This window comes from Notothenia coriiceps, unplaced genomic scaffold, assembly GCF_000735185.1.
Source record: "Notothenia coriiceps isolate Sejong01 unplaced genomic scaffold, NC01 NC01_scaffold00022123, whole genome shotgun sequence".
Taxonomy (NCBI): domain Eukaryota; kingdom Metazoa; phylum Chordata; class Actinopteri; order Perciformes; family Nototheniidae; genus Notothenia; species Notothenia coriiceps.
In genome coordinates this window covers 211,438-236,722 of record NW_011354824.1, presented here as the reverse complement: position 1 = coordinate 236,722, position 25,285 = coordinate 211,438, and the positions used below count along the sequence as shown (strand labels likewise).

Sequence of the window (25,285 nt, the reverse complement as noted above, 5' to 3'; positions counted from 1 at the left end):
GTTTACATTTGACCCAACGCTCTCTCGCTGCCTCTCTCCACACGTGTGCTTACGAAAGTGGAAAATTAATAAAATATGGCCTTATTGGGCCTTTGTAGAAGAGGATTTTATCTGTGCTTAAACTGATTTTATTTAATATCTGTACTCTTGACTAAATAAATCTGACCTGAGCAGCTATTAAAACATACATTTACTTTTGTAATTCCTCCTTTATAAGTCTTTAAAAGGCAGCAGTAAGCATTTAGGCTATTATATCACCACATTGTTTGGGATAAAAGGATCCAAACATACACCGAATTTAGTTCGGGGAGTGGAGGTTTAGATGATGCGCTTGCTTTGCTTCAGTGTCCCCTATTGCCTGCAAATTCCCGTGTGTACGTGCGCATTAATTACTGGTTTAATGGGAGTATGACTAAAAATGTAAAAAACGGATTAGGCGCAGGGAACGCGGGCCTACGTCCGGTCTGCTCGCCTCACTTAAAATGCGAAAGGGAAAATCAGTCTGTATCCAACGAAACGGATCTATATAGAACATTTGCATCCGAGCCAGCTGTTCACTTCATCTGCACATAAATCCGCAACACGATAGGGCTATGTCTGGCCCTGGAGGAGCCTATAATGCAGACATTTAAATAGCCTATACGGTTATGTTTTACTCTCAATATTCTAAATATTGTGTTTCTAAAAAAGTGTTAAATTAGTGCAAACAATATGCTAATTCAGCATTAATTGGATTCTAATTTGCTGATTACATAATAGCCTGCCTAGGAATCCGTAGTTGTGACTTTAAATATACAGCATTTCTTTAAATTGACTGCCAGTATAGGTTAGTCATGAATTCGTGTTTATGAAGGTTGTTTATTTTTGCGCACGCTGAGTTTAGATAATAAGCATTTGAGTTGCTTGTTGCAAATTACGGGTTGGGTTCAGGTAGATTGAAGCATTATATGTGTTGTATGCCTGCACCTCACATGGTGTAATGTTACAGTAAACACAGCGGGGAGGGCTGACAGGAATATCAGTGTTTTGTGTATTTGTCTTTAACATGCGTGTGCTTTTTAAAGATGCCATCCGGAATTTTTGTTTGATTGTTGTTGAAAGTTGAGAAGCTCCAAGTTTGCCCTCTGCTAGACTACACAGGCGCATACATACACAAACACACCCCTTTAAAAAGGCACACACACACACGCGGGGTCCCTCTGAGCTCAAAAGAAGGAGGAAAAAAATGCGCCACTGGAGCGTCTTTCAAGGGGGGAAAAGTTAAGGAAGACAGAAGAGGACGAACCAAGGGGAGACTCGGATGAAAGCACCTCCTTCGCTATTTCTACTCGCACCGTAAATAGATGGTTATTTATGCGCATAAATGAAACTATCCTAAAAGGTAGCACTGCGTCTTTTTTTTGGATAACATAGCGGGGAGCCACATCCACGCCAGATTCACATTTCCGGACAGAAACTTAGATTTAAGCTATACTGGACCTTGAAGTTTCCTGTATTTTCGCTATAAACACAATTCCTGGTGTCCGAGTGTGTTTGGACGGTGGAATTATCTCCATATAGAATAAAACGCCGACGGCTGGGACAGACAACCCCACCGGTGTCTACAACTGGTAAGTGCAGCAGAGGAGGAGCAGAGGCACTAGCCTACAATAAATAAAACTGAGTTGTGAGTTAATGCAAGTGAATGGATTTGTTCCACTTCGTGTTTTGCCTGCTCGGCGTGTTTCTGTCGGAATTTCAAAGCCATGGCTGTAACAGAAAGCAGCATGAAGTGCTGTGAGGGCAGGGTTCGCCTTACAGGTCGCCAGATGATAATGATGTATCATTAGCGGTGATGGAGTGCGCGGAAATAAAATAAACGGAATCATTAAAAAATTGTATTTTTTACCGTTTGTGATATGCATAAGTAAATAGTTAAATCTAAATAAAAATATCTGAAAAAAATAGACATTTGAGCATTTCGTAAAATGGTCACGTAGTTGAATCTTCTGATTACCAACATTTTGTACGAAATAATGTCAATTGAAAGTATATTTCGTGCCTGACTTAGTCTCAGTTCAGTTTATTGCTCTAAAGTTATTAATAATGTTTGCGTAAATTCACGCACAAATGCGTAAAAGTGTGGGTGAACCTAACAACAAAAAGTATTAACTCTCCTTCACTGGCCTAAATAAAATGGTGAGTAAGCTCTTAAAGCAAAGTTTAAATAACCCTGTTAATCGAAAGGAGTATCATGAGTTCAGATGAGTTTGACCCTCCTTTGAATTGTTTTGCATTACAGGAAGAAAAGCATTTGGGTAAAAAAGAGGCGACGTACACGGTCTCGCTTCTTTAATTAATATGGGACCATATGGTGGAGGTTAGCTTCTCCCGGTAAAGGCTGCTCTCTCATGCTGCACGGTGTTAATTTCAGAAGTAAAGCCAGTGCGAGGCAATGCCAGCTTTCTGTCTGCACTGGGCCTCGTGCCACGTGAGTCACTGATTCACATCAACTGTTGGTGCTGAGGTCGGTGCAGTGAGAATGAATGGAAGAACGGGATTAATAGGAGTAATTATGAAATGAACGCAGCTATTTCTTTAAAACGCTCATAGTTCTTCAATGTGGTAAAGTAAAAAAAACAGCACTAAATATGTATAATGAGGATTAATTTCCTGAAATCATTGTGTTATTATTATAAAAGTTGTAGGCCTCAATTCTATTAAAAGCTGTGTTAAGGCATTAACTATATTTGCCCCATATGCGTTTTTAAACAAGCAACATATGATTTTTTACTAACATGTAAATGCATTTCATAATATAGACAACTCTTTTTTTTCCTTTTTAAATGGTAGTTGTATGTAGCCTACATGTTAACGAAATACATACCTTTACATTTCAAATCTACAAAAATAACAGATACGTGAAATAAATAGGGAATAAATCAATGTAGAAAATAAGTCGATATTTTTTTGTTACACCATTCTTTTTTACACAGTAATAATAAAATACAGGGAAATGCATAAATAACACCGGTTGTGGTTTCAGAGGCCGCGGAGCAGCCAGCAGGCTGAAATATTGGAAGGAGCCCCTCATTAAATCTCACTGATTAGATAACACTGAGCCGCTTGCAATAACCTTACACCTTACAGGCTGACCCCCACTATTTCATTTTGCAGTGGGGATGTAAAGGATGGATGAGAAGAAAGGTTGTGCAGGTACACGCAGTAAAACTTAACCTCCAATATCTGCATCTTCTGAATAGGAGAAAAAAAGGCTCGCAAAGGATGTAGAGCAGGTGAAGGGAAGAGCTGGGGAAAATGGTTAACAGCATGACTGCATGCAAATTCCCCCCAAGTTGAATTATCATAAGCAAACATTGTGAGCCTGGACTAATAAAACCCCATCTGTGTAACTTCATATCGAGGTAGTATGAGGGCTGCGATAATGAATTTTGTAATATCCCAGCGACAGACATCTCAATCAGACTGTAATCCCGTGATTTTACTGCGGAATCACTTCATTCTCCTCTGCAGGCTGCACCAAAACACAAGACCCAGCTCATGCACAACACGGAAGGTTTTATATTTTCAGACTGCACGAAAATAAATCTGACGCTGGAAAAAATAAATAATACATAACATGCAATAAATGGGAATGCTTGACTCCTATTTTTCCTAAATCAAATAAAACAAATATGATTTGTTATCCTACACAAATTATTGCATTTACTTATTCAGAGATATTTTCTAAGTAACTTTCTGCTATATATTCTAATATTGGCAGTTATTTCCTGACTCGTGTTAATTAAACTTTAAATAGGTGAATCACTGCCTCATTCCGACAAAAAATCAGACTTTGACATGTGAATAAGACTCACTAAAAGAAATCATCAATGAAATCCGAACTTGATGTCATTTGGAATGCATTTACCTCATTATAATGATCTTTACTGAGCCTGCTATCACACGAGTTGAATGTCTGATTTTTTTTTCTCTCCATCCATTTGAAATCTTTCCTCAAGACCACCATCACTTTTGTCTTGTAATCGGATATTTATCCTTTGAGCACACCACTATTCCTTTTAGTCTTCTGTTGACTCCAGAAAGTATTGACTGCAGAAGTAGAGTTGGATGTCAGTGACCAACACAGCGGGGTTGTTTACCAGACTTAAAGGCTAATTATGTCTCTTTTGTCTGTTGTTCCAGAAGCGGTTTCCTTAAATTGCCATAATGGACTCCCACTGCCGCAAACTGGCCACCACCTGCGCGCAAATAGGTGAGTATCTAATCCATCACCCATCACAATTCCAACAGATTGAAGTAAAAATAAAACGTGTTTGGTAATTAGTAAAATAGACCTATTATCTTTTGAATTTTACATACAAGTATTTTATTTTTTGTTTATGTTATTCTATTTACACAGAACGGTGCTGTTGATAATAATGCAGGCTAAAGGTCAACGTGTGTGCTGATTTTCACTTATTATTTACAGCTAATACATTTTTTCATCAACATCATTCTTTTTTTATTTGCCTAATTCAAAAGTGGCCTAAACACGGATATACGCTTCCTAAAACCTGAGCTGTTCTGTTTTAGTATTTGGTGAGCTAATAGTTTTTCGAGGTTTCTTAAAACAACCTTAAAAAAAAAAGTTTAAAAAAAAAAGCCAAAATAACGTTAATGTCTCACAAAATAATATCCCATTTTTAACCCACAGTTCAGTACTCTGAGATGATGATAAAATGCTGTTTTATTTGGACTTTTTGTAGTGGATGTTACTAGTTTGTTCCAAAATGATTGGTACTATTCTGGTTTCTTTTGCTTGTCGGTGTGAGAAGTTGTGTGAGTCCGTGGTGTGTGCTGTGTTAGAGGGACACCTGGTGCTAGAAAGTGGAGCTGCAGCTTCAGAGCATCATCCGATTATTTGATCGGGATGCAGCTCTGCAGCCACGTTAGTTATTGGAAAATGAATATTGTCATATATGACCTCTCACTAAATGTAGTAGACCATTTCAATTAAACATGTACTTGCATTAGGCACAGGAAAGCTTGTCCACAATGACAAACAATGTGGTTTAGTATTTTGATCATATTACCAGAAACAACTACAAATACAAAATATACAAAAAGAGACTAAACAAAAGCTTAAATCCCATGCTCGGCAAAGCCTGGGATTTATTAATTATTCTCCAATGTGGAAAGGGAAATTACATCAGGTGTTGTTAGGGTCTTAAACGAATAACCAATACGCCTCATTGCGTCTCATTTAGCCGACATTGATGGGGCTGTGTATGTGGCAGAGGGCAGGATGATCATAGCTCCTCGGCTGCACAATGTGAACAACCATCGATTAGGAATAATAGGATAACTAAAATAAAAACAGAATTACACGGAGGGGAGGGATGCTCACAGATAAAGACACACCAGCGCCAACTGTTTTGCTGTAATATATGCAGCGCTTGTTGGATTGACTCCGGGGAAAACTAAATGTATAATGAAAGCCCATCCGTGAGGAGGAATATACTAATGGAGGAATCTGATGTCCCCTTAATCCTATGTAAAAAGCCTTGTCGTCTCCCCCTATATTGACTGAATTGCTAATTAATGGCCCTCAATGGCGGAGGCCTATTGCGCGCAGTAATCCGCAGAAGAGAGATAAAGCATTCAGAAGGTAGGAATGAAGAGGAAACCGATAATCCACTTCAAGTTTAGTATTACAATACGGCGTAAAGGAAAAAAGGAGCAACACAGTGTTCGCTGCTGGGCCGAAAATAAGACAAGGAAAATATTTGTCTAGTATTGTTATGTTTTTTTATCAAACAGCCTTATTTTGAAATGTAAAATGTTTTATTTTTAGAATCAAATATATCTAATGCACGACATTATTCATAATAAAATAGCCCTGATAATATTTGAATATACAAATACTCATTTTAAAAACACCTTTTGGTTCATTTTTAGAAACGTTGTGAGAGGCCTGTATTGTTTACCCACAAATAATGACAAAAACATTGCATATGATGATTATGAGTTAAAATCCAAAGTATTTAGTCCTCCAAACAAGGTTACAATGCACTTTCAGACGCTTTTGGCTACCATATGTTTTAATAATGTCTCATCCCTACCGCTGAGTACGCTTGTGCGTATGTGTGTGTCTGTGTGTATGTTGAATTCAGTCTATGGTCTGCTGGTATTTATACATCAGGGGCTTTCACGGGATTAGCCCATAACTTCTTAACAGCGCCAAGTCCAAATGTGCTGGCTGAATGGGCGTCCGCCTGGACACGTGGAGATGGGAAGTGTGATAGTGAGGAGGGTGATCAAGCAATCGTGAAATGGAATTAGAAAAAGATGAAAAATGAAAAAGTCATTTTTCATTTCCAGTTGAATTGACCGCACTAATTGGCGTGGACGTGTCCTCTCTCCATCACCTGTTATGCAGCTGACATATCTCTCTCATCCACCGGTTTTTCCCTGCAAGGGTCTACGGACATGCTGTATTGTAAAGTCCCCGAAGGCCAATTTATAATTTGGGATACTGGGTTGTATAAATAAAATGTGATTGATTTGATTGATTGAATCTCCCACCTTGAAAATTAAACCCGCATGTGTTTGATGAGACGCGTTTACTTTGCCTTTACGCATTAAATCCTTGGGGAGTTATAGGTTAAAGAAATGTGCTGGCATATCTACTCAAACTCATTAAAAGTCCTCCTTCAGAAATTCTTAGGCAAATGAGAGTCTTATCAGATTAGAAGAAAAAACACTACAGGAGTGCTGGCTGGGAAAGACTGAGGGGTCCAAACGCAAAGTGGGGAGAGACATCCAGTTAAGCACCCAGATAAAGTAATCCGCCGTCAACAACCTGAGTCTGGTGGTTAACTGCGCTCCGGTGGGGTTCATTTAATGGATATTTGAACGTCAACTCTGGGGAGGGCCAGAGGATCGTCTCATTTGACAAGTAGTATGACAATGCTTTTCCTAAGTGGATATCACAGAACGTTGTACTTTATATTCAAGTAAGATTATGAAGATTATACAGATAATGCTTACATTCAATGCATTTGTTTGCCTTTCGGTAATACTGACACAAGTAACGTACCGTTATCTTGCTCTACATGATAACGTTTGGCATAGCCATGCACTGTTTAGACATATTTTAAACAGCGTGTCTTTTGACAGGATCATTGTGCTGCAGTCTGTTGTTTGATATTCAGTGTGCCTCTTTTCTTTATACGGCTTTCAATACAATCGGCTCGGTGGCTCGCTTGATCCACAAAGAGTCCCTGAGTAAACTGCAGTGACAGAGCCTGCGGCTCAACTTGGGTATCAATAGAACTGCATCGTTTTACTGGGCCACTGGACCCATCTCATAAAATGAGGCCAAACTGTGTTATTTTCATTTTTATTTGGTCTTGGGCTGCTGCGCAACGGAGCACCGTGGGTACACCGTGCGTCCCATCTCTCTTTACATGCTTTTATTTGGAAATGAAAAATAAGCGCCAGCTCCGGCATAAACACATTGGCACACATATCTCGTTTCTGCGAGCTCCGGTTGGTTGGGCACACAGTCATATCCACATGCGTGTGCCTGTCAGAGAGGGGGCGGGCACAACTCGGTGACGTGGAGCTGTGGAGAGAGGCGCAGCTGAAATGAAGAGAGAGCAGTGTAGTGTATGCCTCTGGATCTAATATCACCTACCTGTCCTTGTCACTCTGATAGTCAGCCGAGGTAGCCACTGTTTACTGCCGGAGCTAGTATGGCAGCACTCAATGGCCTATTTTAAAGCATTTTCCAGTTTTAACAGAAAGAAGATTTTATCTCAACCGCAAGAGGGACTGTTCTGGTGCGCGTTTTTTGGAGAACCGAACAAATTCCGCAGACGGACTTCCCGCTTATCCTTGCTGTACTAGAGGGACTTACTCTGCTTTTGACAGCCAGTTTTGCGATCTTCCGCCAATGAACTCTATGAGGGATCCTCTAAACACAGACCATCACCACCTCACAGGGAATAAACTTGCCTCCACGCACCACACGGCTCTGGCGATGGCCTCTACTTTACAGCCGCTGCAGCGGTCTGTGGACTCTAAACACCGGTTAGAGGTGCACACAGTGTCGGACACGTCCAGTCCGGAGTCTGTCGGTAAGAACCGCTTGGGGGGGGCAGATGTTTGCAGCAAGGCGCCGCAGATGTCATCTCGATATCAAACAAAAGGTGGCTCATATTTATCAACGTATAGGGAGTTTATTGTGCATGCAAAAAGGGCGATTATCGCTGTCATTAGACCAACACGTAATTAGTTTTGACACTTGTCTCTGGTGTGAAAAGTTCTGTGTTATGCAAAGTAAAGAGAGCTTTTGTTGTGCGACTGAAATTACCCTGGCATTAATAGATATGATCCGTACCCATTAAATAATAATAATATAACATTATGAATTCAAATAAAATAAAAGGAAGCGAAGTAAAACAAAGCAAAAAAAACTGTTTATATTGTGCATCAGAGCATTTCCTCCAACACTGTCATGGATTCAGGATTGTTTCCCCCCTCTCTATAGCATACAGGCCTTAATTCGCCTGACCCAGACTAAATCAATTTATTTCCTCTTGACAGAAAAAGAAAAGAACCAAAATAAAAACGACGACTCTTCAGATGACCCAAAAAAGAAGCGGCAGCGGCGGCAGAGGACTCACTTCACCAGCCAGCAGCTGCAGGAGCTCGAGGCCACTTTCCAGCGGAATCGCTACCCGGACATGAGCACGAGGGAGGAGATAGCCGTGTGGACCAACCTCACAGAGGCCCGGGTCAGGGTGAGTGCTCCCTTGGGTACAAATAAAAACAATCCGTGTGTGTAATTTCGGGTAATTTGTGCCAAGTGCCCGGTTAACCTCCCAATACGATTCCTTATTTTTACGCACTGACACCAAACTTTACGCACGGCTGAATTTTTCTCGAAAATAATGTAGTATATAGTTTTGAGCTGGGAAACAAATAATCAGACTCTTGTTTAAATAAACTCCTGGTACGAGCTCAATTGAATTAGATTGTATATCTTTGTCCATATAATTCTAATCACATAATGCAAAATAAGCATTTTCAAATTATTTGTGTTTCTGGGCACATTTAAATCAGTTCAGTAATTTCATAATAGAATATAGCATCAGCTAATTAATTGTTATTTGCCTATTAAGTGTAATTACATGCTAAGAGGTGGTTAACAGTTAAGGTTGTTGACATTTGTCGGGGGCAGATACCAGTCGTGTTCTCCTGTTCGTGTGAAAGAGGTGCAAAGCTTGTATTTTGCGATTGTCGCCCTGGTGCTGTGTGATTAAGGTCAGAGTATTTGCAGGCTACAGAGGAATACACATTAGGATGTTGCAGTGAGAGCCCAGTGTGTATTCTGCGAAGATAAAAAATGAATCAAGGCAGAATTGTCTGCACATGAAAACAGACATATATTTTTAGGATTTACAAACATAATATTATTTACTAATATACGCTTCGTGTGGATTTAAATTAAAAATATATAATTACATGTAGAACTCATATTGGCTATTTCAATAAATATAGAGGCTAGTAAATTAAGTATTTCAAAAATATATATTTTCTAACCTTCTCTAATTTCTTTCGCTCTAGGTTTGGTTCAAGAACCGGCGAGCCAAATGGAGGAAACGGGAAAGAAACCAACAAGCCGAGCTCTGCAAAAGCGGCTTCGGCCCGCAGTTCAATGGACTCATGCAGCCCTACGAAGACATGTACCCGAGCTACACGTACAACAACTGGGCCGCCAAGGGCCTCACGTCGGCGTCTTTATCTACCAAAAGCTTCCCTTTCTTCAACTCCATGAATGTCAACCCCTTATCCTCGCAGAACATGTTCTCGCCGCCCAACTCCATATCCTCCATGACTTCCAGCATGGTTCCTTCGGCGGTGACCGGGGTGCCGGGCTCCAGCCTCAACAGCCTGAATAACTTGAACAACCTCAGTAACCCGTCCCTCAACTCGGGGGTGCCCACCTCGGCGTGCCCCTACGCGCCTCCGACCCCCCCTTATGTGTACAGGGACACTTGTAACTCCAGCCTGGCCAGCCTGAGACTGAAAGCCAAGCAGCACTCGAGTTTTGGATACGTGCAGAATCCGGCCGCTAATCTGAGCGCCTGCCAGTACGCCGTGGACAGACCAGTCTAATACCTACCTGCACAGTAAACAATGACCCCCTTAGCAAGTCATTATAGGTGTAGTGACGCTATAAGTGTTGTTTTTCTCTAAAGGGAGTCTAGCAGTGAGATAATTGTACTTTTTACACGTGTTTCAGGACATTTCTTGATTTTTTCTTGTTGGATTGTGACTTGCATTATTCTCACTTTTTCCATCAAGTTGTTGCCACTTGTTTCTTGAACATCCCCACACTCCTTAAAGAAACAAGTGAGACTATTCCATCCGTTTATTTTTGGGGGAAAGCATTAGATTTTTAGGGTGATTACAAGACCTATTGGTTTGTTATGGGGGTCATTTTTTGCAGTGTGTGGGTAATCACAAACAGCCGGCCACAGGAACAAGAGACTACTACAACTACTTTTTCATTTTTCAAAAAAGGGCACTAGAAGACTGAACCACTGAAACAAGTTAAACTCCAGGTCGGAGTCAAAACTGAAATGGGAGATTTTAGGTTTATTCCCCTTTGATGAGTCCAGGCCTGCTTCAAACCGCACCACAGTAAACAAAAAGGCCTGTTTTATTCTTCATAGCTCTTCGTGAGGGTTTTTTTTCTGGTGGATTTTGGACGTTTGTTGTTGACTGAAAAGGTTGTATATATATTTGAATTATCATCTCCTGTTTGTTGAAGCGAATGCGCTATAACCCTCCAGTCCTCTCCAGGTTCAATTTATCAACGCATGTGAAAAAAAAAAAACCTAAAAAGGAATCATGTTTTGCTTGCAAACAAAAAGGGAATGTAAATACTAAAACGCACCAGTTGTGTGTTTCTAACATATTATAAATTTATTATTAATGTCTGTGTGAATATCGACTTAGAATAGCAATTCTGGATAAAAAAAAAAAAGAAGCATCAAAAATGTTCCTGCGACAAATTATTTGGTTTTTTGCTCTGTGTATACTATTTGGTACGGAATTATGTTTGTTTTTTTCAACATCCAAAAAAACTATTGTGTTTTATTTAATGGAAGTAAATATATTGTTCAAAAACATTCTGATGTTATTGAATCTTTGTGTTGGTAGTCTGTTAGTGGAGTGTAAAGCAATGACAGTCTGTCTATAGCCTTTCGATTATGTGAGGTGCTTGTGCGGCTAATCTATAGAGGAAAACAATGGCCGCTCCAATACACATCAGCGAGATGCTCCGTCAGATTAACTGCTGAATACATGTCTGTCTGCCTGCCCAGCCAAGCTGGGCACTGGTGCTTGAAATAACACGGGAATCAACAAACAGGAGGGGGACCACACAATGGCGACAACAGTCCATTAGGGTTTGTTATTTCTTCCAGTGTTTGAACTCAGGAGAGATTCTCCCTTAAGGGGATTATTTGGGAAACGTTCACAATAAACAGCTTTAAATAAATTATTGGATTCTTTACTACATTTGTATTAATCCATGAAGATTATCTATAAAATGTGTGAAATATAAATAACTCAAAAATATATTGTTTAGAAGTTGTGTTCATAATAAGCGTTGCTCCCTTTTTAATTATCCTTATGCAGCCTACTGACTCACACTATCTGTTTGCGTTTGAATTGTCCCCCTCTTTGTAATTGGGCACTGTTTAAGTCATGCTTTATAGTGCGCAAATGAGCCAAAGCAAAGCTACGGTCTAGGACAACGATGAATTACAAGCTTAAGCAAACACTCGCACAGACACTCAAAAACACACACACACACACACACACACACACACACACACACACACACACACACACACACACACACACACACACACACACCGATAAAGAGGTATGTTGGGCAGGCGGGGGACGGGTGCAGATTCGTGGCTACAAGTAGGAGACACCGTTACAATCCCCAAAGAAAACAGACAAATACAAAAGTAGCCTTCGCCTTTTGGTTTGCCGGGTGAGTTTCGGTAATATTTAATCCTCATAATGTTGATCTTTGTTGGTATTCTATTAAATCATTCAATACCATATAAACTATAATATTTAAGAAAAAAACCTGGTCGTTGGTAAAGGAGCTGATTTAATATCATGCTTAAAGAGGCCTTTATTCATCTCCAAAGGGAAGGTTATTATTAGTAGATATAAATGAGTCCAAATGTTTTTGCAACAAAATAATAAATAAACACAAGAGCATTCTTCATGGATTTTACATCCATGAATACAACAAAATCCGAGCTGCAGTGCACATCCTGCAGCCTGAACTATTGAACTCTAACTACACAATTAGACTTTCTCGCTCAAAAATAAGTGTCACCTTTTGATGGAGTCGCTGACGAGGAGCAAGAATCAGCTGACAGGGGATAAGTCTCGGCTGCTGCTGAGACGAATACGCAAGTCTGCATTCCTAATACACATCCACACAATCAACATGTGAACAGAGGATGACCCGAAGAGAGGAGGGAAGTGTTCATTTGGCTGAAACGGCGCGCAGGACAGCAGACCTTTAGCCTCTCTCCAGCCTGCACAAGGTAAGAGCGTATTCAAGTTTACATGGAAAACAGCATGCTTTTTAGCTTTACAGCTGCATGTTCACTTATGTTATATATTTTCGCAGAGAAATGTCACAAAATCGGCTTTGTTTTACTCCATGGCTACTTAAATTCTGCTCACGTTTTTAGTTGAAAGTAATATTCTAAATTCAGACGCTGCAGTGTCATTTATGCGTCAAACCAAACTCATTTTAGAACAGGAAAAAAGGAATAACCATGCATAATATTAGCTGAGAAATATAGTGAATGAACTTAAAAAATATGTAGTTCATATTTCAACAAACAATCTCCGTTTGAGCTAAAATCATATTTGCCCTGCCTCCGTTTTCGGACACCTAAAGCACACTACTACATCTTAATGTGAGATTCGTTCCGCCAGCAGAGAAAACAATCCGAATGCGGAGTAAGTAATACACCGAGGAGACACAGCTCTCCTGTGGGAATTCAAATAGAAAGCGAGCAAGTGCAAATATCCAAACATGTATCGCCACACCTCCAATCTAAATAATTAACAGTCTCTCAATATGCACGCAGCGCGGGCTGGGAGTTTGGTAATAACGCTGCTGCGAGCTTTTAGGGAGCGTGTTTTCTAATGTTACGCTAATGAGGCCTGGAAATCAAATATTGCATTTCTTATGAAAAATAAACACGTTTGTTTGCATGTTTCATAGCAGCATTTCAACCAAGAGGGAACAGAATATAAAGTTGGATACTTCTTAATAATTGTTTTCAAACCAAATGCAGGGTAATTAATTTAGCAGGTCAACAGTAAGTCATTGCATGTAATTCACACACGAACATTATTTAAGCTTAATTTATAATGACCTCATTCATAATAGCATATCAGCTATATGAACACGTGTTGTTTTGCATGCATGCTCTTCAAGACGTTATGCAAATCCAGAATTAACTTCTAAAGACGATATTAAACAAGCTTTTTTAAAACGAGTTTAGTATTTGGTCGTGTTTGCATCTCAAGATGTGCAGCAGAAAGTGTGTGAGCTGTGTGTTGGTTATAGGAAATGAAGACAGATTTCGGATTTTTCAGAGCATGCATGGGTGGTTCTGATCAATAGTTTTTCAGTGATGCAACAGCCACAATTAAATCACAGCAGGACTTAGGGGTTAAGACCAGGCAGCTTTCAAAATGGAAAGATCCTGACTGACTAGAAATAAAATCAAACTTTATTTATATAGACAAGGGAAATTCAGTAATGTTTAGCTTGCTAAGCAACAATTGTATCTACAAGACAGTCTGTAGTGGCACAGGCAGGTATATTTGCTTTTTAATTATCTGCATGTCTAAAGAAAACACCTTGTACTTGCTTTGTTATTTCTAACATATGCTCTGAGCGGTGTATTTCCTGTTATTCTACTAAACACGCTATATGCGATTAGAATACATGTAGGATAATAGCCACAGAGAAGAGTCTACTTGCAAACACACAACTTGTCTGAGCTCTTAGTGCTGCTGTGGGTCTGGGGGAGGGGGGTGCTTGAGGGTTTGGGGGTTTGGCTCTGGACCAATGGCGGCCCAGCGGCTTCAGCTAAAGGTCACATGGTGTGACCTCACACATTCTCACCCTCACCTAAGGCCCGAGAAGTTCTGCATAACAAGATGCACCACCGTCCATCTCAGCTGAGCTCTAAACACCTCACATCAGCTTAAAAACGTCTGTGTGGGTCAGCAAAATGATGCCAAGTACATGTATTGACTTTTGACACACTGCAATTGTATTCACGTGTTTGCACGGAGCAAAGTGTGAAGAAGTATATGCATTTGTCTCGGGCTTTGTGTGAGAACATTGACTTGCTTGTGTTCATTTTTGTCTGCATGCTGAAGAATAGGCGAAAAGAGACATTCAAACAGGCTCATCGCTGGTGTCTGTTGCACATATGATGTGGGTGGATTTACTTTTATGAAGTTGTGTCAGTCCCTCTCATACTGGAGGCTTGGTGCTGTTTGAGGGCAGGCGGCTGGCCAGAGCGTGTGAGAGCAGATAACCAGGGTGAATTTCATGACGCACACACTTCCTGCTCTCTGAAGTTCTATTAAAGAAGGATGAAAACAAAACCGATCTGAGATGTTCTCCTTCAAAATCAATGTCTACACATTAAGCATGCTGAAAAGATCAGTAGCACGATCTCATGGACCTTGAAATTGGAAGTGAGGTATGATCTGCCAGGAGAGACCTATGCATTTATTGGATAGAAGGCCCATATCTTACAATATATAAAATCTCTAAAGAATACAGTTTATCTGTCAGCTTGTTGTACTTTCTACTACTGAACCCTTTGTAGGTCATGATCTGTAGCGCCTGTTGAAGAACTGAAATGTAAATGTTTGGAGGCATCTCTTGCCATTTTGCACTCTGAGGTCCATTACTGGATTACATAAAGCATTTCAAACAGAAACAAAAGCTGTGAAAATGCACTCAGCAGTAAAATAAATCCACTACTGGAGCTAGGTTTCTGTGTGGTGGGCTGCTGCAGAATAAGAGCTTGTAAACTCAAACTACCTGGATAAAAATGCCATTTAAGTGGCATTATTAGGCATTAGGGCTAAATACAGTAGACCTACCAAGCTGTAAGAAACACCGCCAAGCCTGCATGTTGGCCACATGAAACCGGTATGCCTTAAAATCCACTGCAATAAGAAACGTGGAGAGATAATACAAATTATACATTTATTTCATAAATAGGCAGCCTATAGGTTACATACAGGCTTTCTTCCTCATGCCTCTTCATGTTAAGCTGACAAGTCTAAAGCTGCTAACATTTTAGCCATATCTGAAGCATCGTGTTCAGACACCTTCAGTTTACACAGGCTGCCCCAGATGGCATCTCTCAGCGCTGTTTTCTTTAGGCCTGTCATCTACTGTAACGGCTTAATTGACGTTTACCTCTGTTCGCCGTTGTCAGCCGCCAGGAGTCTGACGAGCAACCCGGCTCTACTTTCCCAGGCTCCAACCTCAGTTAGACAATTACACCTGAGCGCTTTTGTTTGTTTTTGTGTATCTTCATTTCATGTTGTACAATGCTCCCTTCACAGGCAGGGTGAATAAAAAAAATGCTGCAGAAATGGTCAAGGTGTGTAACTTCTACCTAACACTTGGGTCATGTTAGTTCAGTGGCATAAGTGAAATCCTGGCTGTCCATCTGAACTTTTCTAGAAAATCAAACATCAGATGACAGCACATTCTCCAAATACAGAAGCAAACTATGGAAAGATTTCCATCTTAATCCCATCTGCACGCATGAAGACCTTTTTGTGTGGCATAAATCCCAAACTGCTATGTTAGGTAAGATTAGAGATTTGAGAAAAAAGGTCAAATCATGCAAAACATACATATATAAATGCACCAAAGTTTAAAGTAGGCTGTTTTTGTATCACCAGTGAAAACAAAACCTTTAGCGCCCGCTAGTGTCCTACTTTACACACTGATGATGATGATGATGATGATGATGATGATGATGATGATGATGATGATGATGTCAGCTGTACAAACATGGCATCTTGGGCATTAAATGCACAATATTATGGAGAGGGCCACTTAGGAAGAAGCGCTACTTCATTTATCCTCGCCTTATGCCACGTTGACTTCAAAGCTAGAAGTCAGGAAGTAGAATTTATACAATGAAATGTGCTTTTATTTGGTAGTTATTGAAGAATGAATGATTGAAATGTAATTCATACATCATGTAAAAAGAATGTACCTTATGTAAGATGTATGGACATGTGAAATAGTAAACTATTTTTCAATGTTTATAGCAATATTAAAAGTAGACTCTCACCGCCATGATACCGTGGTGGACTTCCGATGCAGAACAGTACTGCATTGTAGTTTCGCTAAAAGGAAATTCTGGCACCATGACACTTGGACTAAAAAGAGAGCAGTGAACCAAAGACATATTGAATTTCCAACTCTATTATTTCCAGTCTTCATTTCCTGCCCTGAACCCAGTTTCTCAAATAAGTACTGTTGTGGTTGCAAAATGGTGAATGCAAATAGCCAGTATAGCTCATTTTACACCCACTAACTGTTGGCAACCCTTTACTAAAGGGCTTTTGGCTCCCAAGACAAAAATAAATAAGTAACATCTTAGCATGTTAAAATGGGGCTTTCTATGCATGCAGCCAATTCCAGTTCACGGTACTATTTTAGTCATGCTGAATTTGTTCATCCTGCTAAAAAAACAAGCGGAGTAGCATCAGCTCGTTAATAAACCATTGTCAGCTTGTATTGCCTACAAAGAGGTATTTCTCACACAGATAAATGACCTGATTAAACAAATCTTCCTTCCTATTGGACAGAAAATCCACAGGTTTTTGTTCACTACTTTCAGATCCAGTGGCTGTTTGTCTCCAATCGGAGCAGCAGTGGTTACAGGCCTACACCTCCCATCATCCAGGGTATCCACCAATAGCTAAGCTTCAGCCACTGTAAGTCACTCTGTTCTCGGCACACTGATCACATGTTTACTCCTCCTGAAAATATTTATTTGGGATGCTCTCCTATTAAAGCCAGATGTTGCAATTTCCATTTTCTCTGGTGCAAACATGGAGTCGTTTTTTTTTTCCATCTCTCTGGTCAAAAGTGATGCACAGGTTTATTTTTTGGGTGTGAGCAGCTGTTTTGAAACAAGGACCCATTATATACAGACAAATGTAAAACTACACAAACATGTCTGCGGTTATAACACTAATATTGATTGGTTTTCCTTATTTTTCCCAGTGTTGTTGATCTTTCCCTTTCTGCATGTTTAGCTTTTCAAGTGATTTTCCATCTTTTTATAAATATGTTAATGTTTTAATGCATTCCTTTTGCATCTTATTTACTTCATTGAGTGCCAGGGTTTGAAAAGTAATGCCCATTTTCAGAATAAAAGTACTAAGAAGATGTAAACTAATGTAGAATCATAGGCGGAGTTTGACATTTGATCTTGGGGGGGCAAACCTTTTTTACTGACGTCAGTACACAGCCCCAACTATTGCGTGGGATGCTACGGATACAGTAGCAATAAAGCCAACGCTCACCGCACTGAGTATGACTTTTCCATGCCCGCCGTACACACACACTCATATGGAAGGGGCGGTCTCTCCCCCCAACAACAGTGCATTACATAACTGTAAAACTTATCATGACTGTGCACATCTTATACTTATTCGATAACTACTATATCCCTTGGTTACTTGAACACTCTACAATATTATTAACCAATATTGTCCTACCTTATTAAAATATTGATATACGAAATGTTTGCATTGGAACCGTTTTCAACTTAGTAATGCTGTAACACATTTCAGCCACTAGGGGGGGCAATGCCCCCCCCGCAAAATCCGTCTATGTGTAGAATGCAAAATATTATTTTCTTTAAAAATGTTTTAGGGAGAAAGTTTGTAAATGAACAATTTTTGCACTTTGCTTTCTTTTCAATAAGTAAACGTGAACTTAACTTAGCTAGCTTAGCTACGGGTGAAAACAGTTCAATTGGATCCGTCCAAAGATATGAAATCCACCTAAAAGCCTAATGTATCAACATGTTATGTCTTATTTGCTTAGTTCGAGCAAAATCCAAATCTATACATACAACATTATTGTTTTCTGCCCAGGTGCAGCAACTTCCTGGAGTCCTTGCTGTTTCCTGCCAGCCTCATGGGTTGCAACATGCCTCCAGGAAGCTAAATAGTGACAGCTAGTAGAGTAATTACTTGATCAAATATAACTTGATGTTTTTACTTTTGCAGTTTTTAGATAATTAGGAAGAAGCTCTGATACTCAAACAATGTTGTAATTGTTAGCTCCCGGTTACTTCTTGCTGTGTATATCTGTATATGTTTAAATAAGATCACAAATGAATCATACATTTGTGTTTGATCTGTCTAGACGAACAGCAGTGAACAGAGAGATAAACAACTGACTGGTGAAGGAAAGTGAGCACTCCACCTGGTGTTGCAGGTAGCTCCACCACCTCTCCCAGCCTACAGCATTTCCAACCCAACCAGAACAGACGGTGTGGGGAGCGATTTATTGGATTGGATCCCACCCAGCAGTGACTTATACGCTCAACCTATATGTCACAGATGGTAGGATTTAACTGTGGTTGATATAGGAAATCCACTAAGAAGTATTGATCTTTCTAAGATCTGCTCTCTCTGCCTGATCTCCACAGGATCTGAACATCCGCAGAGAGCTGGAGGGGAGCGGGCCGCAGGTCTACCTTTAACCAGTAGAGTAAAGGTAATGCTATGGAACATTTTCACACAGCATCTCCACCATCTTTCAATACATGCAGTGTTACTATTCGACATATAGCCAGCTTCACATGTGTTGTTCATGTTGTGTTTTCAAATGCTTTTAAAGGCTGTTAGCATTAGTAGCTTTAGCAACCAGGTCCGAACAGAAGAAACAAATCTACCACCTACAGCAAATGCAACAACAGAACAATCCAAGGAAACTCACTGTTGACTCACTGTTTGCTTGGCAACGGATCTATGGGTGGATTAAGACCAAAGCCACGACAGTAATAATCAGTTTGCGTCAAAGATGTCAGCAAAATGAAAAACAAGAATCTCGATGATTACTCCTGTAAGTGGAGGTTACACATTGTGGGATCTCTATAGTAAGATCCAAGTTGTTCATTTCTAAACTGGCATTCTGGAACTAGATATTAAAACACACCTGAGCTACAAATGCATGCAAATCCAAAAGGCTTTTTCAGCCTTGTTAAAGAATGGCAATTTGAATAGCATATATCTGAGGATTCATTGCTTTCCATTAAGACTTATACTCGTATGAATTTGTTTATCATAGACGCAAACGCTAAATTGTTTGTGCAATTAACATTTTCTATACCTGTCAAATCCGCTTCAGTATCTATGTGTTGCTTTAAAAATGCTACAAGATCATTATCCTCATATTAATAAAGAACTTAATTTACTAACCTACTGTTGTGTTGTCTTGATATCTCAAAAAAATAAGTTAGATGAGAAATGAATGTTTGTGGTTGTGATAGATCATCTCAAAATGACAGTTTTTGTTGGATAAAGATATGAAATTGACAATGAATTGTCCTCCAAATATTGGGTGTAAACAGCATCTATTTAACTGCTCAGCTTTGGGTGCTTGTTTTGCAATTGCCCTATAGTTGAAGACGGGCGTGACACATGTAAAACACCCAATTTCTTCAGTTTTCTTTAATTTGCTGGACTGTTAGCCAGCGCTCTCGTGTTAAATTGCACAAGCAGGTAGATGGAACAAGCGCATTAAAGCCTGCCGACCCTCTCTCTCTCAGACAGTTTTAATCTCTGGTAAGACAGTCACGTCTAGATTTGTCATCTGCCGTGTAAACTCTGGTGGAAAGCGACCTGCCGTCTGTGCCTCCAGTCTCCACGGCCCTCCTTCATTACTGCGCACGGCGGGAGAGCCAGAGCGCACGGTGTGGTAATCCCTGCTGGAAGGCGTCACCATATACTATCATTAATGAAACAGAAGATATACACCACACACACACACACACACACACACACACACACACACACACACACACACACACACACACACACACACACACACACACACACACACACACACACACACACACGCACATCCACAGACTGAGAGAGATGAATGGTTGCAGCAGCAGCAGCATCTTGTAGACTACAGATGAAGGTTTATATCTCTCAGCAGGAGATGCTATGTCGGCTCAGATATATCCTCTGTAGTTATTTATAGGCATGACTGCTTTTATTTGTTGTTGATAATGTCATTTATATATTGTGTGGTACACTGCTGTGAGGTCTAATGCTGTTTGCTTAGTTCTGTGTAATGCTGTTGTCTCTGCAAAAACCACCGTTGCATACTTTTTTGTATTTCTTATGGCCTCCTATGGCAGGAATAGTCTACTCATGACCTCTCTTAAAATAGTGTATACGTCTACAGATTTGTAATAGTGCTTAACAGTGGCTTAACTTGTCCACTAATTCACAAAAAAGTAAGAATTGAAATATTTAACCTATTCTTCAAAATGTTGTGACATGATTCCAAAAGCTGATCAATTAACAATTTTAATGTTTGAATGTTTTATTCTTGATGATTCGTCGTTGGTTGGTTTGTGAGCTGGTGCACAATCATCTGCCTGAACTGTATCAGTTTTTCAGTGTCTGTGTCTCACCCAACTAACCAGCAGAGGGCACCAAATATAATTACATCTATTTAAACAGCATTTAGTCAGTATTTGAAGATTTGACTCATGAAAAACAAAATTCACAAGATATTCTTTTCAGCAAGCCTGTTCCCCATTCTGACTTAAACCTCATAGTTTTAGTATTAAATGGCCTTTCTTTTTTAACTTGTTCATTAGAATATATTTCATCATATTCACATATTTTATATAATTGTTATATAGCCATGGACAATTGTTTTTTTTATTTAGGGTATTACTTATATACTTTAGTTATAACCCATGTCATTTCAGATATTATGGTAATTTAAAATGTGGTCTACACATCTACAATGTCACAAAACACATTCAACAAAAAGTCAGTCAACCACACTCACACAACTGAGAGAGACATGGAGAGAAAAAGCCTCCGTGCTTCTGTCGTGACACCAGCACAGTATTCCCTTCAATTTATGAGGTATCATGGCGGGTAATGAAGCGGAAAGGTCAGGGGGAATGTGTTTTTATCCGCTCTAAACCAATAGGTCACATTTCCACTTTCCACGCCACAACTCTGTGACTGCAGCTGTGCCCTCTTGGTTAAAACAATACATTCACCTTGGCCACTCATACATCAGATCACCAATTCTCCATCTTATTGGCAATGTCACACAGAGGGCTGGGAGATATTGCAGAATAGATTTACTGCAAGGGTTGGTCCTCAGATATGATATAAACGGCATGTAATGTAAGCCATACATTATGAATCCAATTTGTTTGGCCCAGATCAGAAAACACACATCTACTCGGTTGGAGAGTCACCCGGAGACCACTAGATGGCAGCATGGTGGAGAAAATGAAGTTTTGCTCCACTGAAGCAAGATTGAATGTTTTTTTAGATTATGGGGCATTCTTTGAGAAAATAAAAAATAATGCAAACCCTACTTGCTATTGAAATACAATCTGAGTATGATTGCAATATCCCTGAAAATGGCACATATTACGATGTATTAAAACTTATATAGAGAATACCTATACTATGTAAATTCAGTTAATCTAAACTTTGTGAATTTATAATATTCTTTGCTGTGTCTAAAAGGCGTTGATTAAACTCTGATCTGCTTTTTTGAAGCCGTAGTGTGGATGATGCAATCCCACATACATTGATATTATATTATGAGGTGTTAATGTTATCTTGACCCTGCATTGTATATGAGCTGTGGTGGACACACCTTCATTCTCTGCAACGCCACAATGAAATGCAGTCAGTAAACAAACACACATTTCAGTTGAGATCAGTATCAACTAACTATCTAAAGCCATAAGCTTTGCAGGGTTATTGCATCAGACTACAACTGTTCAGAAATACTGACACTGCCAGTCGGTACAGAATCTTTGATTTTCTTTTTTTTCAAAAAGTAGTTACGCGAGTCCTGTAGGCTTCGAGGGATAATATCAGCTTAGACAACTTTCACAATGACAGGTTTTATTGATAACACTTTCGCAGTTTAAAAAAGCATGTGCGCTGAAAGTGAAAGTCACTGTCAAACACGTGTCTAGAGAGAATAGTTCATTGTGTACATTAATTTCATATTTGTTGATTTATTTTCTGAAAACAGTAGATCTACAACTTATAATTATTATTATTATTAAATAAGTCAACTTTTCTCTGATTATTGGATAAATTGTTAGTTAAATAAAAAATAATGAACCCTAATGAACCTTATTAAAACAAACTGAAAAAGGCCATCACAAGCACTGAGAGTCTAAAGTGACAAACATCTTCAAATGTTTTATTTTGTTCAACCACCAGTCCAAAACCCCAAACTCTTCCATTTACAATAACATATTATAAAATAGAGAGAAGCTGCAAATTCTTACAATCAAGAAGCAATAATTGCATTTTATTTGATAGATGACTATTGTTGCAAGTATTACTCAAGAAAGTGTTTTACCACAATGCATTTTCTGCACATACACTTACACAACTACAACGTAACCCATGTTTGCACCTCAGTGCATCCAGATGGCCAGAGAAATGTGTTAACAAACTTTGTGTTTCAGAACAGATGTGTTCTTCGCCTCACGGACACAGCATATTTAAAGCACACGGAGCAAAAACATTATAACAAGGTGTTATGTTACAGTAGCAAGTGCTGATTCTACGAACGCAAAGGTCGGGGATATGAAGAGGGTTTGCGTCATGATGTATGATTAGTGGTGATAGAAGAACAGTCTTTTTTAGAGGAAACCCCTACAGGAGATAACACAGTAAAAAGGGGGAAAGCATTCCTCTTACTGCATTTCTACCTAGATACACATCAGCCAATTAACGCACAGGACAGTGTCAAGGTCATTTGATGGTCATGTGTTATGAGATTAACTGTAACTGGTATCTCTACTCTTCACCAGTGACGTCCCCCTGATATCGAGCGAAAACAGAAGCATTTTTTTTGTGATTCTATCAAACTAAAATCAATCCATGTTTTGGTTTAAAACGATAGCTAGCTACGGTTCAAGGTGTCCTTTTGTTTTTAACATGGCACCAGTGTTATGTATTTTGCTAGTAAAATACATGCAGTGTAACTATTCAAAAGATACAGAGCAAGTGTCTTTTCATCCCTGGTATATGCAAGGCACAATACAAATTTAGAAGATAATGACGGATACAATGGAAATGACACATTCAGTCTTATTATTCTTACAGCAAGGTAAAGGTACTAGGTTAAGGTTATACAAATATATATATTTAAAAAGATACACACTTGAGGAACATTTGAATAGCCATTGAATAGCCCCTGCAACTCATACATCTATTTCCACTCATTAGAAAATAAACCATTTAAACAATGTTAGTCCTAAACATGATTGAATTATCTCAATGTTCACTGTACTTTCATTTTACAGCATAGGTAACGTGTTTCTGTAGAACAGCACTGACAGAAAAAGTTATTCTAAGTTTAGTTTCCGATCCCTTCCTTCTCCTTTTATTTAATCAGCCTTCCTCTTTTTATTTTTAGAGTGACAAGTCATTGCCACTCTCGCCCCACATTCTTTTTCTCGTTTGCAGTTTGAAAGATACCGTTTTTATTCTGATTGTTGCTATTGCTTCAGTGACTTATTTTCTCCGAGTGGGTCAACGTAATCCAGAGAAAGATCTCTTTATGCTTTGAAGAAACTTTGCAGAAGATATTCAAATCTCCAAGTAAACATGAATGTGTTGTGAGGGAAATATTATTGTTACATTACATTGCATTTAGCTGACGCTTTTATCCAAAGCAACTTACAATAAGTGCATTCGACCAGGAAGATACAACCTTGAAGAAAACAGAATCATATAAGTACATCTGGTTTCATAGAGCCAAACATTTCAAGTGCTACTCAACTGGCTTTAGATAAGCCAGCCCTTTATTAGTATATAAGTGCTTTGTTAGTAATTCTATCGCTCGAAGTGGAGTCTAAAGAGATGAGTTTTCAGTCTGCACCGGAAGATGTGTAAGCTTTCTGCTGTCCTGATTTCAATGGGGAGCTCATTCCACCATTTTGGAGCCAGGATATCAAACCTACGTGTTTTTGCTGATGGGAACTTGGGTCCCCCTCGCAGTGCGGGTGCAGCGAGCCGTTTGGCTGATGCAGAGCGGAGTGCACGTGCTGGGGTGTACGGTTTAACCATGTTCTGGATGTAGGAAGGGCCAGATCCATTCACAGCATGGTACGCAAGTACCAGTGTCTTGAAGTGGATTCTAGCAGTTACTGGAAGCCAGTGAAGGGAGCGGAGGAGCGGCGTGGTGTGGGAATGTTTTGGAAGGTTGAAGCCCAGACGAGCCGCTGCATTCTGGATGAGCTGCAGAGGTCGGATGGCACATGCAGGTAGACCAGCCAGGAGGGAGTTGCAGTAGTCTAGGTGTGAGATGACGAGAGCCTGGACCAGAACCTGCGCTGTTTTCTGGGACAGCTGGGGACGTATCCTCCTGATGTTGTAAAGAGTGTATCTGCAGCAGCGGGTTGTAGCAGCGATGTTTGCAGTGAATGACAGTTTGTTATCTAGGGTCACACCCAGATTCCTTGCAGTCTGAGTCGGGGAAACAACAGAGGTGCCGATGTGGATTGTTAGGTCAAGAGTGGGACAATCTTTTCCCGGAAGGAAAAGCAGTTCAGTCTTGTCAAGGTTGAGCTTGAGGTGATGAGCAGACATCCACTGAGAGATGTCCGCTAGACAAGCAGAGATGCGTGCGACGTCCTGGGTCTCTGAGCGGGGAAAGGACAGAATTAATTGGGTGTCGTCAGCGTAGCAGTGGTATGAAAAACCATGCGGGCTAATGACTGATCCGAGCTAGTTTTTGTACAAGGAGAGAGGACTGTGGACCAGAATCAGAGCCTGGAGGGACTTCCTGTAGTTTAATGGAACAAGGGTCGTGACTCGACGCCCTCTCTCAAGTTACCCTGTAGGTGTGCGTCTTTGAGGT

The 25,285-nt window shown here is 39.9% G+C and overlaps 1 protein-coding gene across 3 annotated transcripts; it reads left to right on the top strand.

Moving 5' to 3' along the window:
• Positions 1 to 1,187: 1,187 nt before the first annotated feature.
• On the top strand, positions 1,188 to 11,526 carry pitx2 (paired-like homeodomain 2). Of its 3 annotated transcripts, XM_010780707.1 has the most exons (4): positions 1,188 to 1,610; positions 4,186 to 4,255; positions 8,593 to 8,789; positions 9,616 to 11,526. In XM_010780707.1, exons 2-4 carry the CDS (start codon positions 4,210 to 4,212, stop codon positions 10,165 to 10,167), a joined length of 795 nt encoding a protein of 264 aa, XP_010779009.1. In that variant the 5' UTR covers positions 1,188 to 1,610; positions 4,186 to 4,209; the 3' UTR covers positions 10,168 to 11,526. The 3 variants fall into 3 exon arrangements, with proteins under 3 accessions (XP_010779009.1, XP_010779008.1, XP_010779007.1); XM_010780706.1 differs by lacking the exons at positions 1,188 to 1,610; positions 4,186 to 4,255 and adding an exon at positions 7,669 to 8,123; XM_010780705.1 differs by lacking the exons at positions 1,188 to 1,610; positions 4,186 to 4,255 and adding an exon at positions 7,669 to 8,195.
• The last annotated feature ends 13,759 nt before the right edge of the window (positions 11,527 to 25,285 follow it).